The 16,952-nt window shown below is 47.9% G+C and overlaps 7 protein-coding genes across 7 annotated transcripts; 4 read left to right on the top strand and 3 right to left on the bottom strand.

Moving 5' to 3' along the window:
* Positions 1 to 525: 525 nt before the first annotated feature.
* On the bottom strand, positions 526 to 2,424 carry FMAN_07908 (uncharacterized protein; the record flags this gene model as incomplete). The annotated part of the gene is made up of 2 exons (XM_041821318.1): positions 526 to 2,288; positions 2,355 to 2,424. 2 exons carry the CDS (start codon positions 2,422 to 2,424, stop codon positions 526 to 528), a joined length of 1,833 nt encoding a protein of 610 aa, XP_041687110.1.
* Positions 2,425 to 3,452: 1,028 nt separating this feature from the next.
* FMAN_07909 (uncharacterized protein) lies at positions 3,453 to 4,347 on the bottom strand (the record flags this gene model as incomplete). Its single annotated transcript, XM_041821319.1, has 2 exons — positions 3,453 to 3,538; positions 3,594 to 4,347. The coding sequence occupies 2 exons, from the start codon at positions 4,345 to 4,347 to the stop codon at positions 3,453 to 3,455; spliced, it is 840 nt and encodes a 279-aa protein (XP_041687111.1).
* A 1,150-nt stretch (positions 4,348 to 5,497) lies between these two features.
* Positions 5,498 to 6,259, top strand: FMAN_07910 (uncharacterized protein; the record flags this gene model as incomplete). Its single annotated transcript, XM_041821320.1, has 2 exons — positions 5,498 to 6,030; positions 6,082 to 6,259. The coding sequence occupies 2 exons, from the start codon at positions 5,498 to 5,500 to the stop codon at positions 6,257 to 6,259; spliced, it is 711 nt and encodes a 236-aa protein (XP_041687112.1).
* Positions 6,260 to 7,604: 1,345 nt separating this feature from the next.
* FMAN_07911 (uncharacterized protein) lies at positions 7,605 to 10,126 on the top strand (the record flags this gene model as incomplete). Its single annotated transcript, XM_041821321.1, has 6 exons — positions 7,605 to 7,676; positions 7,774 to 8,028; positions 8,099 to 8,198; positions 8,258 to 8,665; positions 8,716 to 8,806; positions 8,857 to 10,126. 6 exons carry the CDS (start codon positions 7,605 to 7,607, stop codon positions 10,124 to 10,126), a joined length of 2,196 nt encoding a protein of 731 aa, XP_041687113.1.
* A 491-nt stretch (positions 10,127 to 10,617) lies between these two features.
* FMAN_07912 (uncharacterized protein) lies at positions 10,618 to 12,640 on the bottom strand (the record flags this gene model as incomplete). Its single annotated transcript, XM_041821322.1, has 2 exons — positions 10,618 to 11,879; positions 11,962 to 12,640. 2 exons carry the CDS (start codon positions 12,638 to 12,640, stop codon positions 10,618 to 10,620), a joined length of 1,941 nt encoding a protein of 646 aa, XP_041687114.1.
* Positions 12,641 to 13,423: 783 nt separating this feature from the next.
* Positions 13,424 to 14,227, top strand: FMAN_07913 (uncharacterized protein; the record flags this gene model as incomplete). The annotated part of the gene is made up of 2 exons (XM_041821324.1): positions 13,424 to 14,063; positions 14,118 to 14,227. The coding sequence occupies 2 exons, from the start codon at positions 13,424 to 13,426 to the stop codon at positions 14,225 to 14,227; spliced, it is 750 nt and encodes a 249-aa protein (XP_041687115.1).
* A 999-nt stretch (positions 14,228 to 15,226) lies between these two features.
* Positions 15,227 to 16,589, top strand: FMAN_07914 (uncharacterized protein; the record flags this gene model as incomplete). The annotated part of the gene is made up of 2 exons (XM_041821325.1): positions 15,227 to 15,601; positions 15,729 to 16,589. 2 exons carry the CDS (start codon positions 15,227 to 15,229, stop codon positions 16,587 to 16,589), a joined length of 1,236 nt encoding a protein of 411 aa, XP_041687116.1.
* Between the last annotated feature and the right edge of the window lie 363 nt (positions 16,590 to 16,952).

Below are 16,952 nucleotides of genomic sequence, written 5' to 3' on the forward strand. Positions count from 1 at the left end.
AAGAGATTGACTATCAAGATGAATGAAAATGACAGCTTTGGTGTTTTCACCGCGCGACGATCACTTGTTAAAGGGATTCTGCTGATGAGGGGCACTCACCTCTCGTAATCAGCAGTGGGTCTCTGTTCACCAAGTCAGAAGCCTCAGATGCGCATGTGAAGCTTTGTGATTGAGTGAGAAAAGTTGGAGATCATCTCCACATCAAATCCAATCTCTTGCGTGGATTCTTTTAAAGTGGTTCAGCTCTTCTTTGCCATTCTTTTTTTTTTTTTTGGAAATTTAAGGGTCCAGCTGCTCAATTGGAGTGGTAGGACGTTCCCTCATCATGTACGAAAGATAGTGGACTGATGAGTGAGGTGAGTGAGTGAATTCTGATAGACTGTTTAACCTAATAATATTAAAATTACCCTATGAAAAGAGATGCAGGCCGCTTCCTGCTGATGTCTATTAAAGGACTGTGGTATCACTATACGCTGAACTGCATTTTAAAACACTCTCCATCTTATCTGTTCTGTTCTCTCCTCTTCAACCCTTGAGAATACTAGTTCCCTCCTTGACAGTTGAAGAACCACCCGAAGAAACACTAACTCTTCGAATCGTCTTCCAGGCATTGAGACTCTTCTCGGTAAAGCCACCGGTCGACTCAATGAGGGAGTTGCGGCCGAAATTCAAAGTGCCGATACTAGGAGAGGGACTGGGGTTGGTGGCCTCGATCTTTGTCTGGACACCCATTTGCTGCCCATCAAAGATGCCCTTCTTGGTTGAGCCGCTGCCACTGCTGCCGAGGCGCTTTTCACCGGGTGCTGCGGTCTGACGGCGGCGCCAGAGCCAGAACATAATGGCACCAACGATAAGGAGAACAACGATGATCGCAACGCCGATTCCAATGCCGGCCTTTGCACCTGTTGAAAGCCCTCCCTTTGAGCCTTCTTTGTCGCCATCAGAACTTCCGCTTCCACTGCCCGAGCCACTGTCGCTTCCACTGCTGCCACTACCACTGCCGCTACCGCCATCACCTCCATCATCATTGGGGGATGTCATATAATCCTTGGGGTTGCCCTCGGTATCCTCAATGCCTCCAGTACTGGGCTTCCTCTCCTTCTTGTCGTGATCGCCAACACAAGTATATTTTCCTTCAACAATGCTCTTGATATTAGCATCAAACCAACTGCAGTCCATAGACTCATCACCGACGACCTTGAAATCTCCCGTAACCTTCTTGAGGTTGAAGAACTCCACGTTTGTGAACGATCCTTTGATCGCAATTGTGCCAGCAGACTTGAGGGCGTTGGCTGTAATATTGGTGAGTTTGTCGTTGCTGCTGATGTCTAGTTCATCCACGTATGTAACTCTCGGCAAAGCAAACGTCGTCAGAGAAGGGTTGTCCTCCACAGTAATACCACCATTCATCTCCTTGATCAAAGGAATAGTAAGATCCTCAAACGAGTTAGACTCAAAGGTCAGTGAACCATTGACCGTGCGTAGGGACGAAAACTCAATCTTGCCAAGTCCGCTGAAGTCTGAGGTCGCAGTAGTAGTGCTGTTTCCAATGGATGACAGCCAAGGGAGCAGCACGGTAGCATCATTTCCGTTGGCGGTGATAGACATGGTCGCAGCTGACTCCAGGGCAGCGAGGTAAATAGTCTGCAGCGCACCATTCTGGTTGAACTGCATATTTCCCTTGACTCCCTTCAGCTTTGCAAATGAGACCTTCTCAAGAGCATTGTTGCCCTTGACGATGAGGCCCTTGTTGGCGTAGGTAAGAGCTGGGACATCGAGCTCCTTCATATCGCTGTTAGAGTCGATTGAGAAGTCTCCATTGACGGTATACACTCCATTCAACTGCAACTCCTCCACATCGGTATCGTAGACTCTCGCCATGCCTCCCACTGTGATATCAGCCTTGTGCTCAAGTGAGAGCTTGGCAAAAGATTCCGTGATAACATAATCCTTGCCAACTTCCTCCAACGCGTCGAATATCAAGTCGAACTCCTCAATCGTGTGGTCCTTCCCAGTTCCTGTGTTCCATATCGTAAGGGCTCCTTCAATTGTCTTCAGACTCGACGCCGTGACAACCGTCTTCTTGGAGTCGTGGTGGGGATAAATGACAAGGTCGCCGGTAAGTGAACTAATATCGCCGAGATCTACCGTAGCCTTGTCGGATGGCCAGGAAGAGGGATCCTTATCGAAGAGGAGCGACAAAGAGCCATCAACATCTTTGCAGGATTGAACTCCATCTTGGTCGTCGGGTGCAGCGATAATTGTGTAATTGCCAGAAATGTCGCATTCTAGCGCGTTCAATCGCGTGTTAGTGGCTGTTCATCTCAGGGGCTGCTGTTTGAACGTCTGCTTACCAGCTGCTGCGAAATGGCCTGAAAGGAGGAATGTCAGCGCCAAAAAGGCGATGCGACTTGTCGGAGCCATCTTGGACTCTTTGCCCTCCATCTACGACTTCATTCAGAAACGTGACCAAGACCAGCAAAAGAACAGCTGAGATCCAGCTGAAGAAGCTAGGGGTGGCCCTTCATTTTATTCATCTCGCCTAGAGGAGCTGTTGGCTTCCCTGCCCCTGGTCGTTTAGTTAAATTACCACCGACGTCCGCCAAGAGAAATTGATTTTGGGGCTAGCTCACGCCACGAGGACACTAAAAGGGGCACATTTCCGGTGGAAACATCACCGGACTCTTTCCACGAGCGTTTGTTTGGGTATGATCCCGTTGTTCGAGCCCTTTAGTTCTTGGGTTATTTCACGGGTGGCTTTTGACGATGCGCGGGAACTGTTATCTTGGCAGGTGATGAGCCAAGTTTCACGAAACAATACGAGCTCTTTGCTTGTTCTGACGAGTGGAGAGCTGTATTAAGCATAGCATAAGGTTATATCGGTCAGCCCGTGTTTATGCAAATCGTGAATCCTGGTCGATAATCATGAATATTATCAATGCATCCATGCACAAACAACAAACAATCCATATTTAGACGATTAGCTTTTATCCGTGCAAGCGATCAGAGGTGTTTGACATCCGATTCAGGGTCCAATTGCACCGCTTGCGTTGCATCAACGATGTATCATGAAGAATCGCGGGATTTGCCGTGTTTGTGCTTCAGGATAAATATCCCAGCCAAGTCTCAGTGGCGGTTAACCGAGATCAATTTTCGCTAGATTGAGAGACGTATTGAACTCAAAATGACCTTATCAGCCTCGTCAATGTGCACGATAAGCCAGTGGCGCTGAAAGAATTGTTGGGCGCGAAGCTGTTTGATTGTGATGAGACAATTTATTTTCTACAATATCAAGCCGAGCCGTGTGACGAGGCCAAAGCACGTCACGAATAAGAAGCGCTCGGACAATATCACAGGCGACAGGAAAGTCGATGATTTAATCGAATAATTTTTCGTATTTTGTAATCTCGCTGTCACATTATCACATCTCTAATGAGCGCATTTCGAATAGATTAAAAGCCTAATGAAGAGCCACCAATTCCAGCGCCGCCGTATATACCTGCGGCTTTATTTGGCATGGTCGACGCAATTCGTTTGACTAGAGTCATTGGTCAGTAAAGATCCTCAAAATGGGTGACAATATTGTGGCTCACATTTATCCCAACTCATTGGCTCTTTCAAATCCTTCTGGGCATCCTTCCAGACATGTGCACACCAAGAAGTGACCAACAGATCATACAGCTTCTCTTCAATCCTAGCCTTGATGGCAAGCCTTGGAAGCTCTTGTATGATACCATTCTCATCACGTTGGAGTTTCGTCTCAATGGCAACCACCTCTCCATTCTCATCCTTCCATATGGTGGTGTTGTTCTTCCCTTGATTCAGCCGATCTTTCAGAGGAGACTCTGCTTTAAGTACATAGTCTGGGGCCATCTTCACTTGGCCACCTTCAAAAATCGTGTGGCAGCCATTGAGACAGCGGTGCATGATCATGTTGGGATAAGTACGCTTCCGACTCGTCTGTCCCAGGATGGTGATTTGTTTGTATGATTCTATCGAGATGCCGTGCCTGAAGTCGTAGATATGATCGACAGTGTGTTTTAGCTTCTGTTCAGCGTCGCCATTCGTCGTGCGGTATCGTAGTTTCTCAATGGCATAGATTTTCCGAGTGGCGTCATATGGTGCATTGCTCAGTTGATAGAGTATGCGATTGGGTGCGTATAAGGAATGGATCTTTGTGCCATCAAGAACAAGAGTAGGAAAGTCCTCCGTGGCTTGTGATTGATCTTTTTGTTGAGACTCAGATTGAGATAGAGTGATATCGTATGAAGGAGGAAGCTCTGTTGGCGTTGATGCGGAAGCGTCTACTGTTTGACCAGCTTTGCCAAGGTCTTTCGTGTCTGTCATCTTGTATATCGCTTAAGGTAGATGAGAATCAATATCTGAGGCACTTGAAAGATTCTAGAAATAATCAGTCAAGCTGCAAGTAGAAATGTCGTTATTTAAATTTCAATCAATTTTTCGTGGATTGTAAGGCTGAATCGCAACTTTGGGAATATAGCGTCAGTCGCCATTTATTAGCAAGGCGCAGTATTCACATGACGTTTCCATAACAGGTTCCTTGTAGCGCTGTGCTGTATGATTGGGAGTTGCTGGCTTGGCGAATCCTTCGATTGTCAAGCAAGGCGCTGAAAAGTGGCTCCAGGGTACGTGATGGGTTCATGATGGCTGTGAAGATTACTTGCCAGTGACTTACATCAACTCACCAACATAACGGGAACCGAGAAGTCTCCCGTATTTGTTTCTTAATACGATTGTGGTTATCATATTCAGATACAAAGATATAGGGGAATCAGCCTGGATCGAGAATCAAAATGAAAAAAAAAACGTTTAGCAAAAGGGAACATGAATGCTCCTAAGAGGTAAGTAAGTCATGAAATGACACAAAAACCAGGGGTTTCATAGCTAATATAATAATAGGCAGAGTACCTAAGGCTTTGAAACTTACACAAGACTAATTTATAAATGCAACGTATTTGATACCAGTTTTTGAAGTGGTATAACATGTGTCAAGCTATTCTGACGACCATCATGATTGAACGAAAATCAATGCTCCTTGAAGCTTGGATAGACTGTAAACAAGAAAATAAATACCTTCAATGCACATTGTATGATGATCAAAACATAATAGACCGCCGCTTTGAAACCCATACCATCGTGTATGATGGCAACGTCTACGCCACCAAATCACCAATACTTCTTGTCATGCAGGGCGTTTGGCCGAGACATTTGATAGGCTCCTGTGTCTCAATCGAGCTTCTAGTATTGGCAAGTCCCTAATACGACGGATTAACCATAATTAGTTATCATAAATTGCGTGACTCACTATCTGTCTGGAGCACTCAACCAGAGGGCGTAGTCATAGGCTGACTCACATTCGGAGTTAAGCCCCGAACTCTGTGTTCTCTCGGATCCGAGCCCCGAGCTTCTACTATTAAGCTCAAGAGTTCCAAACACTCGAAAGTGAACCCAAGTCCTATACTCGACGTCTAAAATCATGAGTGAACAACCAGTTGGTCCAATTACCCCCTCGGGTAGCGCGTCTGCACCCTCTCGTGGGTCCCTTGACGGACGCTACACTTCCCTTATCCCATTGGAACCCTCTCACGCGGATCCAAGCTACAAGCATCTCGGCGGCGAGGAAAACGGTCATCTTTGGACATATATGTTTGGAGGACCATACATTGATCAGCAACAATGGAGAGAGGCTGTTGAAGGATTCAGCAAGTCCGAGGATCCATTATTCTATACTGTTCTCTCTGGGCCACGCGATGACCCCAAGTCTGAACCTGTTGGGCAAGTGTCTTATCTCAACATCGTTCCAAGCCATAGAAGGATTGAAATTGGGAGCATCATCTTTGGGTCTCAGTTGAAACAGACACGTGCTGCTACTGAAGCCTTTTATCTGATTATCAAGCACGCCTTTGAGGATCTTGGTTATCTACGAGTCGAGTGGAAAGCCAATCATCTCAACAAGCCTAGTCTCGCAGCTGCTGAGCGACTGGGCTTTGTTTTTGAGGGTATCTTCAGGTATTCATCATAGATCCCATCTGGAGAACCCCTGCTAACGTGTTGGTATAGAAAGCATATGATTCTCAAAGGAAGGCGTCGAGATACTGCTTGGCTCAGCATTACTGACGAGGAGTGGCCTCTTGTTAAGAAGGCGTTTGAGGCTTGGCTCAGCGAAAATAACTTTGATACAAACGGAAAGCAGATCAAGTCTTTGAAGGATATTAGACAAGGCTTGACAAAGGACTAAACGAAGTCGGCACTTGCTTGACCAATGAAGCCGTGCTCAAATTACTGATTAGGAACAACGTGGAATGTAATGACGGCAGAACTATAAATCTGATCTAGATATTGCCTTTTGCCGGAATCGAGACTTTGTGTATCCTTAAGGCTGATTTACATCATAGAATGTCGGCGTGCGGATTCTAATGGCCGAGGCTTCATCGTAGGCCATTATATTGTCCTCTTTTCTGTCTATTAGTTCTCATACATTACTTTCGCTATTCATTATCGAAGTCGGTTGAACTTAGCCACGCCTTCATTGAACTCACGACTCTGCCTATAGTCCTCGACACATCAATACCGGTTTGTGAAGATCAACTTGGAGACTGGCGAATAAATACCATGGAGAGATCTATCTCACCGAGTGGCGAGAAGTTGATGGTTTCAAATCAATCAATCAAATACCATGGAGAGTGGCGGAAGCATCCACGTTACCCCGGCGCCTAGACCAAGATGAGCTTGCCGGTCGCTCTGTTCAGCGTAGCTCGAGCGCTGGATGAATTTGCCGTGCCGCGAACCTTAAAGCGGAATAATTCCAAATACCAGGATCCTCGTGATTACTATTCACTAGTTTCACTTTGATTGCCACGTAAGTCTGAGCTTTGACACTGTTGATAGTGACATACGTGCTCGGACATCAGCGACATCACCTGTTCGTACGATTGAAACTTTTTCGTGGGATGCGCTTATTGAGTCCTATCAAGGGAATCTTTACCCGCAATTGAGAGTCTGGACCCTTTTTGCGACGTTGGGCGAATAACATGCGAGTCTATTTCAGCCTTGCCGGAAAGGCGTTTGGCATAACAACCTATCATCATGTCACAGCCCCGCAAAGACGAGAAAGCCATTCAATTTAGTCTGGAATGCATTGCTTCAACTGTGAGAAATGTGGCTTTGTAACTTCGTGTAGTCCGAGGCTGGCTGCTTCTCAGGTGCCACAACAGATTTGGGGTCTCAGATGTAGGTAACGATGGCGTTCTTGGTGATTGAAACTCGGACCGATATTCAATTCTCAGGGGTGGTTTTTACTACGACGGTCTGCAACTCCTGAAATCCTGTTCGAAGAGATCAGTTATCACTAAAATATCATCATAAAATCAACTGCCGAGGCTCTGGACAAAAACAAAGGAACAGCAGGTGATCTAAGACAAACGGGCGGCATTATCCGTTTAGACTAGACCACAACCAGACAAGAGCCATTCCGTATTCAATTACAGCAATTCCGGAATAACGCGACAAAGTTTTTCCTCTGCCCATCCTTGGATTCTTCGCGTCGCTCCCTGTCGATCTCCACACGTCAACTCCACACTAACATGGAGGACAACAGCTCGCATACAGTTCAGTATCGCTCTGCCTGCGCTGAATGTCATCGCAGGAAGCAAAAGGTACGTCACAGCCCTTCAGAGATGACCTGCAGACCCTCTGGGGAACCTATCGATCGCCCCGCGGGGCATATGAAGTCACTGTACTCACTGCCAGCAGTGCAATCGAGAATGGCCTTGCAACCATTGCCAGAAGCGCAAGGTCGCAGATAAATGCCGCTTCATTCAGCCGACGACTGCGAGCTCACCGTCTGACGGGCTCACACCAAATAGCGATAAGAAGCGCTCGCGTAGTCGTGAGGATGACGTTGAACCCGACGACTCCGAGCCTGGTGAGGATGACGACGACGTTGGGCTGGGAGCGATGGGCTATGCCGCTGGCCCTCTCTTTGAGTCACTGACTATTGATGCAAAGGTAAGAAAATTCTCTCCATACTGATTAAAAATGCCCCATCAGTCGAATTATGTACTAAAATCCATCCCAGAAGGACAAGAAGCCTCTGGGCGAACTGACTTGGGTCCATCCCAATACCTGTTCCCAGCTCAAGCATGCACTCGATGTCTTGCCTGGTCGTCCTCAGATGGGTAAGTACTGTCTCATATTAACCATATTCTGAAGGAATTATCATCTGACATCCGGCCAGATGCTCTTGTTCAGAGCTTTTTCAACAACATGAACTATCACTACTACATCATCTATCCACCAACTTTCCTCCAGGAATATCAACAGTGGTGGGAGCGAAGGAATCGTAATCAGTCGCTCTCACTACAATGGACTATCTTGCTCGTCATGGTCTGCGCGTGTGCCACGCAGCACCTAGATGTTGAGATAAAGCCCATTGTCGAAGTTGAGCTCTCCGAGCCTGCAGAGAAGCTCACGGTAGAATACCACAAAGCCGCTACGGAACTCGGAAGGGTGATTCCGGTGGGCCACTGTCATCTGCTGAATATTCAGTGGATGCTTCACTCAATCTACTGGTACAAGTCGGAAGCGAAGTTCGTTGAGGCGTGGCATGTTATTGGTGCTGCTGTTCGAGAGGCACATGAATTAGGTGAGTACGTTCGACCTCCTGCGACATCAGTGATCTAACTCTTGCATTAGGTCTTCATCGGACTGCCATCGCCGAAGGGTTATCAGAATTTGAACGCGAGATGCGTCGGAGAGTATGGTGTATCTTGGATTGCTGGGATTGGTAAGTGAAACCACCAGAGTCTAGGTGCATGGGATGCTGACTTTTTTCAGGCAATTCGCTTCTGGTTTAGGTCGCCCGACGATCATTGACCACAGTGATATCAACGTAGAGCCACCGAGTCTCACCCTCGAGGACTTTTCTCCTTCACCACTTCTTCATATGAAACTTCAGTCAGAGCTGGTCACGCAACTCGCGCAGCGATGGGGTGCTCCCAAGAACATCACCTCAGCAAGCGATATTCAAGAGTACAAGTCCATGCTTGAAGACTGGATCCGACGTTTCCCGGCAGTTTATGATGTCGACAACCCTGACACGTCGAAGGATTACAAGTTTCCATGGATTGTCTACCACCGGTTCTATATCCATACGATGGCATATCTCATGATTCTCAACCCTATGCGAGCATTCATGGCGCAAGTTTACACGAAAAACTCACCTGCGGATCTACTAGCAGTCCGAGAAGATGCAGTTTTCTATTCCCTCAAGAATTTAGACACAACTACTCGGTGGGCTGACCATGCTTCCCACCGAGACGCAAGATTCCACTTTATCATCTTCTCACTTTTCGATACAGCCGCTGTTCTCTCCACTGCCATTATCAAAGACCAGGACGACACAATCCCCAGAAAGGATGAGATTGTCGATTCAGTGGATACTGCAATCAGATTATTGAAGCGTCTCAAGGCTCTATCGAAGACAGCAAAGACATCTCATGACATTCTTGTCAAGATGGTTCAGAAGATGCCCAGACGATCGCCACCGCCACGTGAGACTGTGAATCGCAAGAAACAACGAGTCGCTCCAGTTTCTCCAGCCGCTCCAGCCACAAATACCAGTCATGATGTCGCTATCAAGCCTGAGGATGGATATCATCCGGAACAGGTGTCACAGGAAAGCTCGCCGAGCTATTACGCTAGTTCAGAAGGCGCGCCTTCAGGATCGACGCCGCAGAGCACTCACTCTTCTTATGACAATCATGAGAACACTGGTTATGTCATGAACAACCAAGTTCCCGCCGAAGGTTATGTGAAACCTCAGGTCGCTTACAACATGGGTGTCGCACCCGGCCACATACCACCTCAGCAAGTCCCATCACCAAGCGCTGGTATCGATGGCATTGTCCAAGGGGGTCTTTATGGCATGCCACATGCGGATCATACCGGAGGTGGCATGGTTCCTCCAACATACGTTGATTATCATCCCCAGGATCTCAATATCGATTACGGTCTCGGCAACATCACCGATGTCGACCTCGGGGACTTCTCGCAGCTCTGGGACTGGAGGAGCCTTAACTTGGATTTTATCCAAAGCTCAACATAGCGCCTTTTCTTCTTTTCACTTCACATAGTTGGTGTACATAGAGACGACTTTACGTTCATTGATGAGGTAATCTGACCGAGTCTTGATTTTTCCGCCGTTGTAACCTGTTGGATTCGGTCTTTAATGGGTTGGTTAAAAATGCTATGCTTATATTCTTTGGATGGTTCAGCTTTATATCTCTGGTCTTTTACTTAGCACGGGATCTTGGATACTCGGCGTCATTCTTTGAGGGATTAAGCCGAGGGGCAGCCAAGACTGAGATGATATTGTAGTGTAGCTAATACACTCGAGGTTTGGAGGCAAATCAACTATACACTATAATATTCTTCTGCCGACATCTTATCTGGCCATGAAGCGGATCACGTGTAGACAAATATTAGATCAAGCTTCGCGTAACCCTAAAAGCCTAGCTAATCCAGAGATTAAAGGCATGAAAACAAAAGAAGAAAGAATAATGAAATAACGAAGTGGCCATTAAGAATTGAGGGGTCTCAGAACTGACCAATACGTAAATCTTCCCCGCCACTGAACGTGCTGACTTCCATAAATGTTCTATCTGGGATAGGACCGTAGTACTGCATAAACTGACCCGAATCACGATTTTGGGCACCGATAGTAGCATAACTTCCCCCGAGGTGGATAGTATAGTATAAGTAGGTAATTGGGGTTAGCTGATCCTCTGAGACTACCATTTGGAAGTGATTTGGCTCAGTCCCATCTGGTGTGGTGAAAACACACCAATCTATGGTCAACACCCCTGGCTGGTTGGGAACATCCTCAATCTGATATGTAACCTCAGCCCCTGAACCTTCGGGGACTATCATGTCAGTCCAATAAGGGAAAATAGCCAGTGACTCAACATTTTCATCTGGTAAGGCCATATTGGAGACCGAATCGGCCCCAAACGAATCTCTGAGTGTAACAAGTCCGTTGGGGCTGATATAGAGCATATCACTAGTTTCACCGTAGAGTGTTATCAGAAAAGGAAGCACGAGCCATTCGACACCATTGTCAGATGGCCTTTGGCCATCGAATAGTGTCAGTGGTTCAGACAGGCCCACTGGACACGCACGTGTGCCCGTCGCTTCAGAGCTTGTAGTGGTTGAAGTTGTGGTATCGGTAGTTGTCGTGAAGGTTGGGCTCGAGTCAAAAGATGAACTGGCATCCAATGGAAGATCTGATAGTGTGCTAGTATCAGTCTCGAAACTGTATGATGGGCCAGACGTGGTAGAAGAGTGAACAATAGAGCTTGCCGTGGAGACAGTCCCAGAGCTAGTGCCAATTGTATTTTGAGCATTCATAGTAGTTGACGTGGCAGTTGTAGTGGGATCAAAGATAGAAGGTAGTTCTTCCGACGTTCCCAAGACATCCGTGGATAGTGCATCTGTGAGTAGGGTCTCCGCATTTGAGGTCCAAGAGCTCAGCCGAGATGTAAGTGGGATATCGGTGACAGGGGTTAAAATGTCTAACATAGAAGATATTTGAGTGATAGCGGGGCGTGTTGGGTATTCAATAGATGAGGAGCTGTTGTAAAATCGGAAAGAGCTCGTATACACAGGCTTGACCTGAGAAGTGAAGGTTGGGACATCTATAGCGGAAGAACCCCTCTGGATATCTTTTGTGGTCGGAGAAGCTATTGAGTTCAAGGGAGATGTCGTTCCGGGCAGTGCTGATGTAGACTCTGCCAGCAGGGGCATACTGGTAGGTCGAGAAGAAGGATTCGAGGATAGATCACCGTCTCGGCATTCGTTAACTAGAAGAAAACGAGTCAGCCTAGCATCAGTGACACGAAAGGATGCCAATACCTCCAGTAATAGAAAATCATATAGATTGGCAACTTGGAGGTGATGCGGTGAAAGTGATATTGACTTGGCCGCTCTCAGCGTCCTGACAGAAGCCTGCCTCGCCGTTTGGTAGGACTGAGCTGAAAAATCGGAGGAATCCAGCCTCATCAGCAAAGGTTTCAGTAACAGCATCTGGAGGTAACGCTCCTGGATAGCCACGTAGCTCCTTGAAATCCTCGCCGTTGTAGTATATGGGCAAGGTGCCGTCCAACAAACGACCTTGCACAAATTTGAAGATAGAGGCAGCAGCACAGATCTCTGACTGGCTACCAACGAAACCGCCAACTGCCCTAACTTGGAGATCCCGTTTAGTGTCTTGCGACTCTGGAACGACGCGGAATATCACTGATCGACCACTGGGATGGGGGACTGAAGTTCCAGTAGTTGAACTTGGGGCCGAAGTGGTAATAGCTAGATCATCATGAACAAGAAAGGTTGAGGGGATAGCTAGATCTGTTGGAAATGCCAAAGTTGCTCCAGAGGCCCCTGAGAAAACAGCTTCGTCAGCAGATGAAGCTGTAGGGCGAGTGTGACCATCTGATCTTGGGACCAGATAAGTTGATAGGTAGGTTATGCACCAAGATTCAGGCCGCCTTTGGTCATCTTGAAGAGCAATGGATGCACCAAAAAGGGTTGCAAGGAAAAATAGGAACAAGCGAACAGGAGACATCATCAAGAATCAATGAAAACTCTGGGAAGACGGAAACCAGGGACTGAGCCAATACTGTGAATTTCTACGACTCTTAACTGCTCTACACTCAAATGTTCAGCTCAGCCCTGCATACACTCAGCCCATGAAGCATAAGACATCTGTTGGTTGCTGTGAATATCTCAAGACAATAAAAGATTTGGTGGCGAGCAACAACTGGACAATGTCTCAATCTAGTTAGTGAGGCGTTGGTCTAGAATATGAGTTTTGACATTAGATGTCATCGCGCCCACGTTTAGACAAGACATGAACCATCGTACTAAACTAAAGTTAGCTAGTCACCAAGACTCCCTTGAGTTGATCCCTTGCATACCAGAGAGTAGACAACACAGAATTTTGATACCAACACAATCACTGGATTCCACGAAACAAAACGCCGTAACGAAATTTGGCCTTTCAGTCAGCCACTGTCAAGCTATCCATGGGAACCGAAATTTAAAAGTAAGCGAGCACCAACAATGACCGCTAAGAGCAAATAGAGCATGGCGTCACGCGCTACACGGGTCACTATCATATTCTGGCATGAAACTATTCATGTCGCCGGTAAGCCACAGTCTTTAGGTAATTACATGGACGTTGAGGTATGGACGTAACATTTCCTCATTACTAGCATGAGGCTTTAATAAGCGCCAAGTCCCCTTTATGCCGTTCAAAACACTCTTTCTCTGCTTCTTTGCTCAGGCTGTGTGATTTCCAGCTGCAGTCATTCGTTTGGTGCATTTTTGCTCTTCGCCCTCGTTAATCATGTATTCCAAGTCACTCGTTATCCCAGCGCTCTTCGCCGCTTTGGGGGTTGCTCAAGAGAATGTCCAGTATGAAACCCGCACAGCAACGATAACTCAATGCTTCACCCGCGATGGCCTTCGTCCTCCGGCTACAGTCACCGTGCCCGGCCCGACATGCGTGGTTCACAAGCCAGCTGTGACAGGAGAAGTCATCATCGTTGAAGTCCAAGCTCCCGACTGTCACTGCGGCTGCCCAACTTGTGTCCATACTCTTGAATACACTACCAAGTACCCTGCTTTCTGCTCTACTGGTCTGTTTGAACAGGAGTATGTCATCACGGAGACATATAGTGGCATGGAGGCAAAGCCTACCAAGAATGAGCACGATCTTCCATATGGATTCACGTGTGAGGTTCAGACGTGTACTACTTGTGGCCCCGAGCCTATTTCCGCGACCATCACGTACCCTGTTTCGGGTCATTACATGAATGAGGTTGCACCAACTGAAATGCCAATGGCAAAACCCGGCAAGGAACAGCCCAAGGAGCAGTCCGAGGAGCAAGGAAACACTGCACCCAAGGTCACTGGAGACGACAATGGATTCCGATCAAGCGTCAAGCCTACCCCAGTCCCTAATTCACCAGAGAGTGCATCTCCTGGTAAGTCCACCATGATTGATCTCGTGAAAGGTATCAAAACTAACGCCCGGACAGGAGAGTCCACCGACCACCCTGTTATTGTATCTGGCGCCATGAGTCAACACTTGGGACTGGCTGGTGCTGGTATTGCATTCTTTGCTCTTATTCAATTCTTGTTCCTCTGATCCTTCTCTTGAAAATTCAGTGATGAATTCTAGTCTGATGACATTTACTCTTACATTTTTCGAAGTCATGGGCCAAGATATCTTTGGTCGATAGAATAATTTCACTATTTTGGGTCTGCAAACTCAATTACATTTCTCATCGATATCGGAGTCTGAGTGACGCAAAGTGCACTTGGCCTACTAAACAGAGTAAAGATTGTCAAGGCCCAGATTATAGGCATCGATGTAATGTTAGGTAATGCTACAGGCGGTAACCGCGGCTATACCGGGCAAGATGCTCCATTCGACAGTGGGACATCTCCATAATAAAAAGATTCTATCACAGAGAAAAGTTATGTACCGACTCATGCTCGAATCAAGATGGCCAAGGAACTATGCAAGTGTCGGCGCATGCAATGTAATGTTTGGTGAGATCAATTAATCCTTGCAATACAGAACCGTTATGTCGTATCGCCTTGACCTGTCACAGGCTCAAACAGACCAATGAGATGGACTTTTCTCGGGGAGTTGAGCCTCAGCTCTCACCAATCCCTGTCCGCGGCCCTGGATCGAGGCCAAGGAGCAAAAGTTCCGGTGAGTTGCATCTTGATAGACAATGAACCAAGACCATAAACATCGATGTGATATCATCATTCTACCGTCGATTCTGAACGTCCAGCTTAAATTAATCGCTGTTCCAAGCAACTGTCGACCTCTGTTCCCCTTTTTCAGTGGTCGCACGTGATAACGCATAGTGAAATTCCCAGTGGCCCAGGTGACCTCTCGTCCCCACCCAAAAACTCACCGCCCGGCCGAGTCCCGACTGGGCGAGCTAGCACTAAGGTTTGGTTTAGAATTGGTTCCCATCGTTTTTGATCCAGGTCAGGTCTTGTCAAGACTGTACCAACACACGACTTGGTTGTTGGAGCATTTGCTTCGGCTTCAGCCTCAGCCTCCTACCGAAAGTCACTAGGGGGCTTTTTTTCTCTTCTCCCTTTCTTCCCCTCCCCTTCTAGAACAATGTCCGACGAAGACGTCGATGTCCTCGGCCCAGACGGCCAGCCCCCAGCTCGAGTCGACCGCGATCGAAGAGCTCCGCGCTTCAGCTGGACTCCGGCATACGAAGCGACCTTCTTCCGAAGTCTCTGCGAGAGCGTCCAGCTTGGTCTCCGCGAAAATTCCTCCTTCAAAGCAGAGGCCTGGGAGCGCGCTGCTCTGGCTCTGCAGGAGAGCCATGGCGCCTATCCGGCTAAGAGCCACCTGATCAACAAGAGTGACAACGCGAGAAAACGGTTTCGGTTATGGAGAGGCCTTCGTGAGGACCCCGAGTTTGTTTATAATCCGGTCAAGAGAACGGTCACTGCTACGGAGGAGGCGTGGACTGCCCATATCGAGGTAAACATTCCTTGCACCATGACGATGCAATGAACGGGAATTGCCATCACGCGAACGACGAGGCCCGGCTGCTATAGCCTCGCGCATACAAAACGACTTTGTCAAGCACATGCTGACTCGCAAATAGAGGGAACCGCTTTCCAGGGCGTTGCGCGGCCGACCCTTTGATCACGAAGACTTTATGGAAGTTCTTTATCCAGACGTCATCGGCTCAGGTGGCGCTCCCAAACGTATAATGAAACCACGGAGACGAACAGACGGCCCCATGGCCGATGACCCTGATATGCCGGGCACCGGTATACTCAATTTGACAAGCGATCCTCCTCCTCCTCGACCTCCTGGCCTCGAGAGCCCGACTTCGCGACCCATGTTGACTCAAACTCCCACTACATCTTCCACTGGGTCGGCGACCCAACCGCGACCGACGTCTACTACAATTCCTCCACGCGGACCACCGACTGTAGCAAATGCCAATGCTCTGACCCCACCGGACGAGACGATCACACAAAGCCGCAAGCGACAGCTGCCCACTACAAGCACCTCGAACCCGTTCGAATCCACACCACCTGCTACTACTATGCCTATGGGTCAGCCGGCCCCCGAGTCTCCCGGCAAGCGTCGCCGTACTTCGTCCAATGATGGCTCTCGTGCTCTTTCAGCGTCTGTTCTCAACTCTTCCATGCTGCCTTTGGCTGTGCGTGATGGCCCGAGTGCTGCGTCTCCTTCCCAGGCGGATAGCCAGAACACCAACGGGCCCGTTATGGAGGAGATTGTCGAGGCTGTACGATCTCGAAATACTCTACGCTGGCAAGAGGAAGCGCTGGACATATTCTTCCGTGACTTTGCAGACGAGGATCTTGATCTGCAGGTTAAGATCTCTGAGGGCGTGCTCATCAATGAGTGCAAAGCTATGGTGTTTTGCAAGATGCCCAGCCGCGTACGACAGCACTGGGTAAAGCGTTTTAAGGAAACTCCCCTCCGGCAGTAATATGTCGAGCCTTGCGACTTGTCTCTCAGGCATCTATAGACCGATGCCTGTGACAAGCATCAAGGATGGGGGCGGTGGACCATGAACCTCGAGGCATCAGCACCAAACACAACAATCTAAGGAAACAAAAGACACATATCCACAGCAATCAGGGCAGGGGTGATAACAAAAGAAATCCAAGAGAGTATGGTCTGGCGCTTATTGGGTCGTGTTGAAGATACCAAGGGTTACGGATATGATAGCACGGCGTTCTATTTTGGCGAAAACATCTATCTGTTTTCTTGCTTTTTGTTTCTGTTTTTTTTTCATATTTGAGGCGTTGCATTTAGCGGGACATTTGCCTACGAACGGGTGATAGTTATG

This window comes from Fusarium mangiferae, assembly GCF_900044065.1.
Source record: "Fusarium mangiferae strain MRC7560 genome assembly, contig: FMAN_scaffold012, whole genome shotgun sequence".
Taxonomy (NCBI): Eukaryota; Fungi; Ascomycota; class Sordariomycetes; order Hypocreales; family Nectriaceae; genus Fusarium; species Fusarium mangiferae.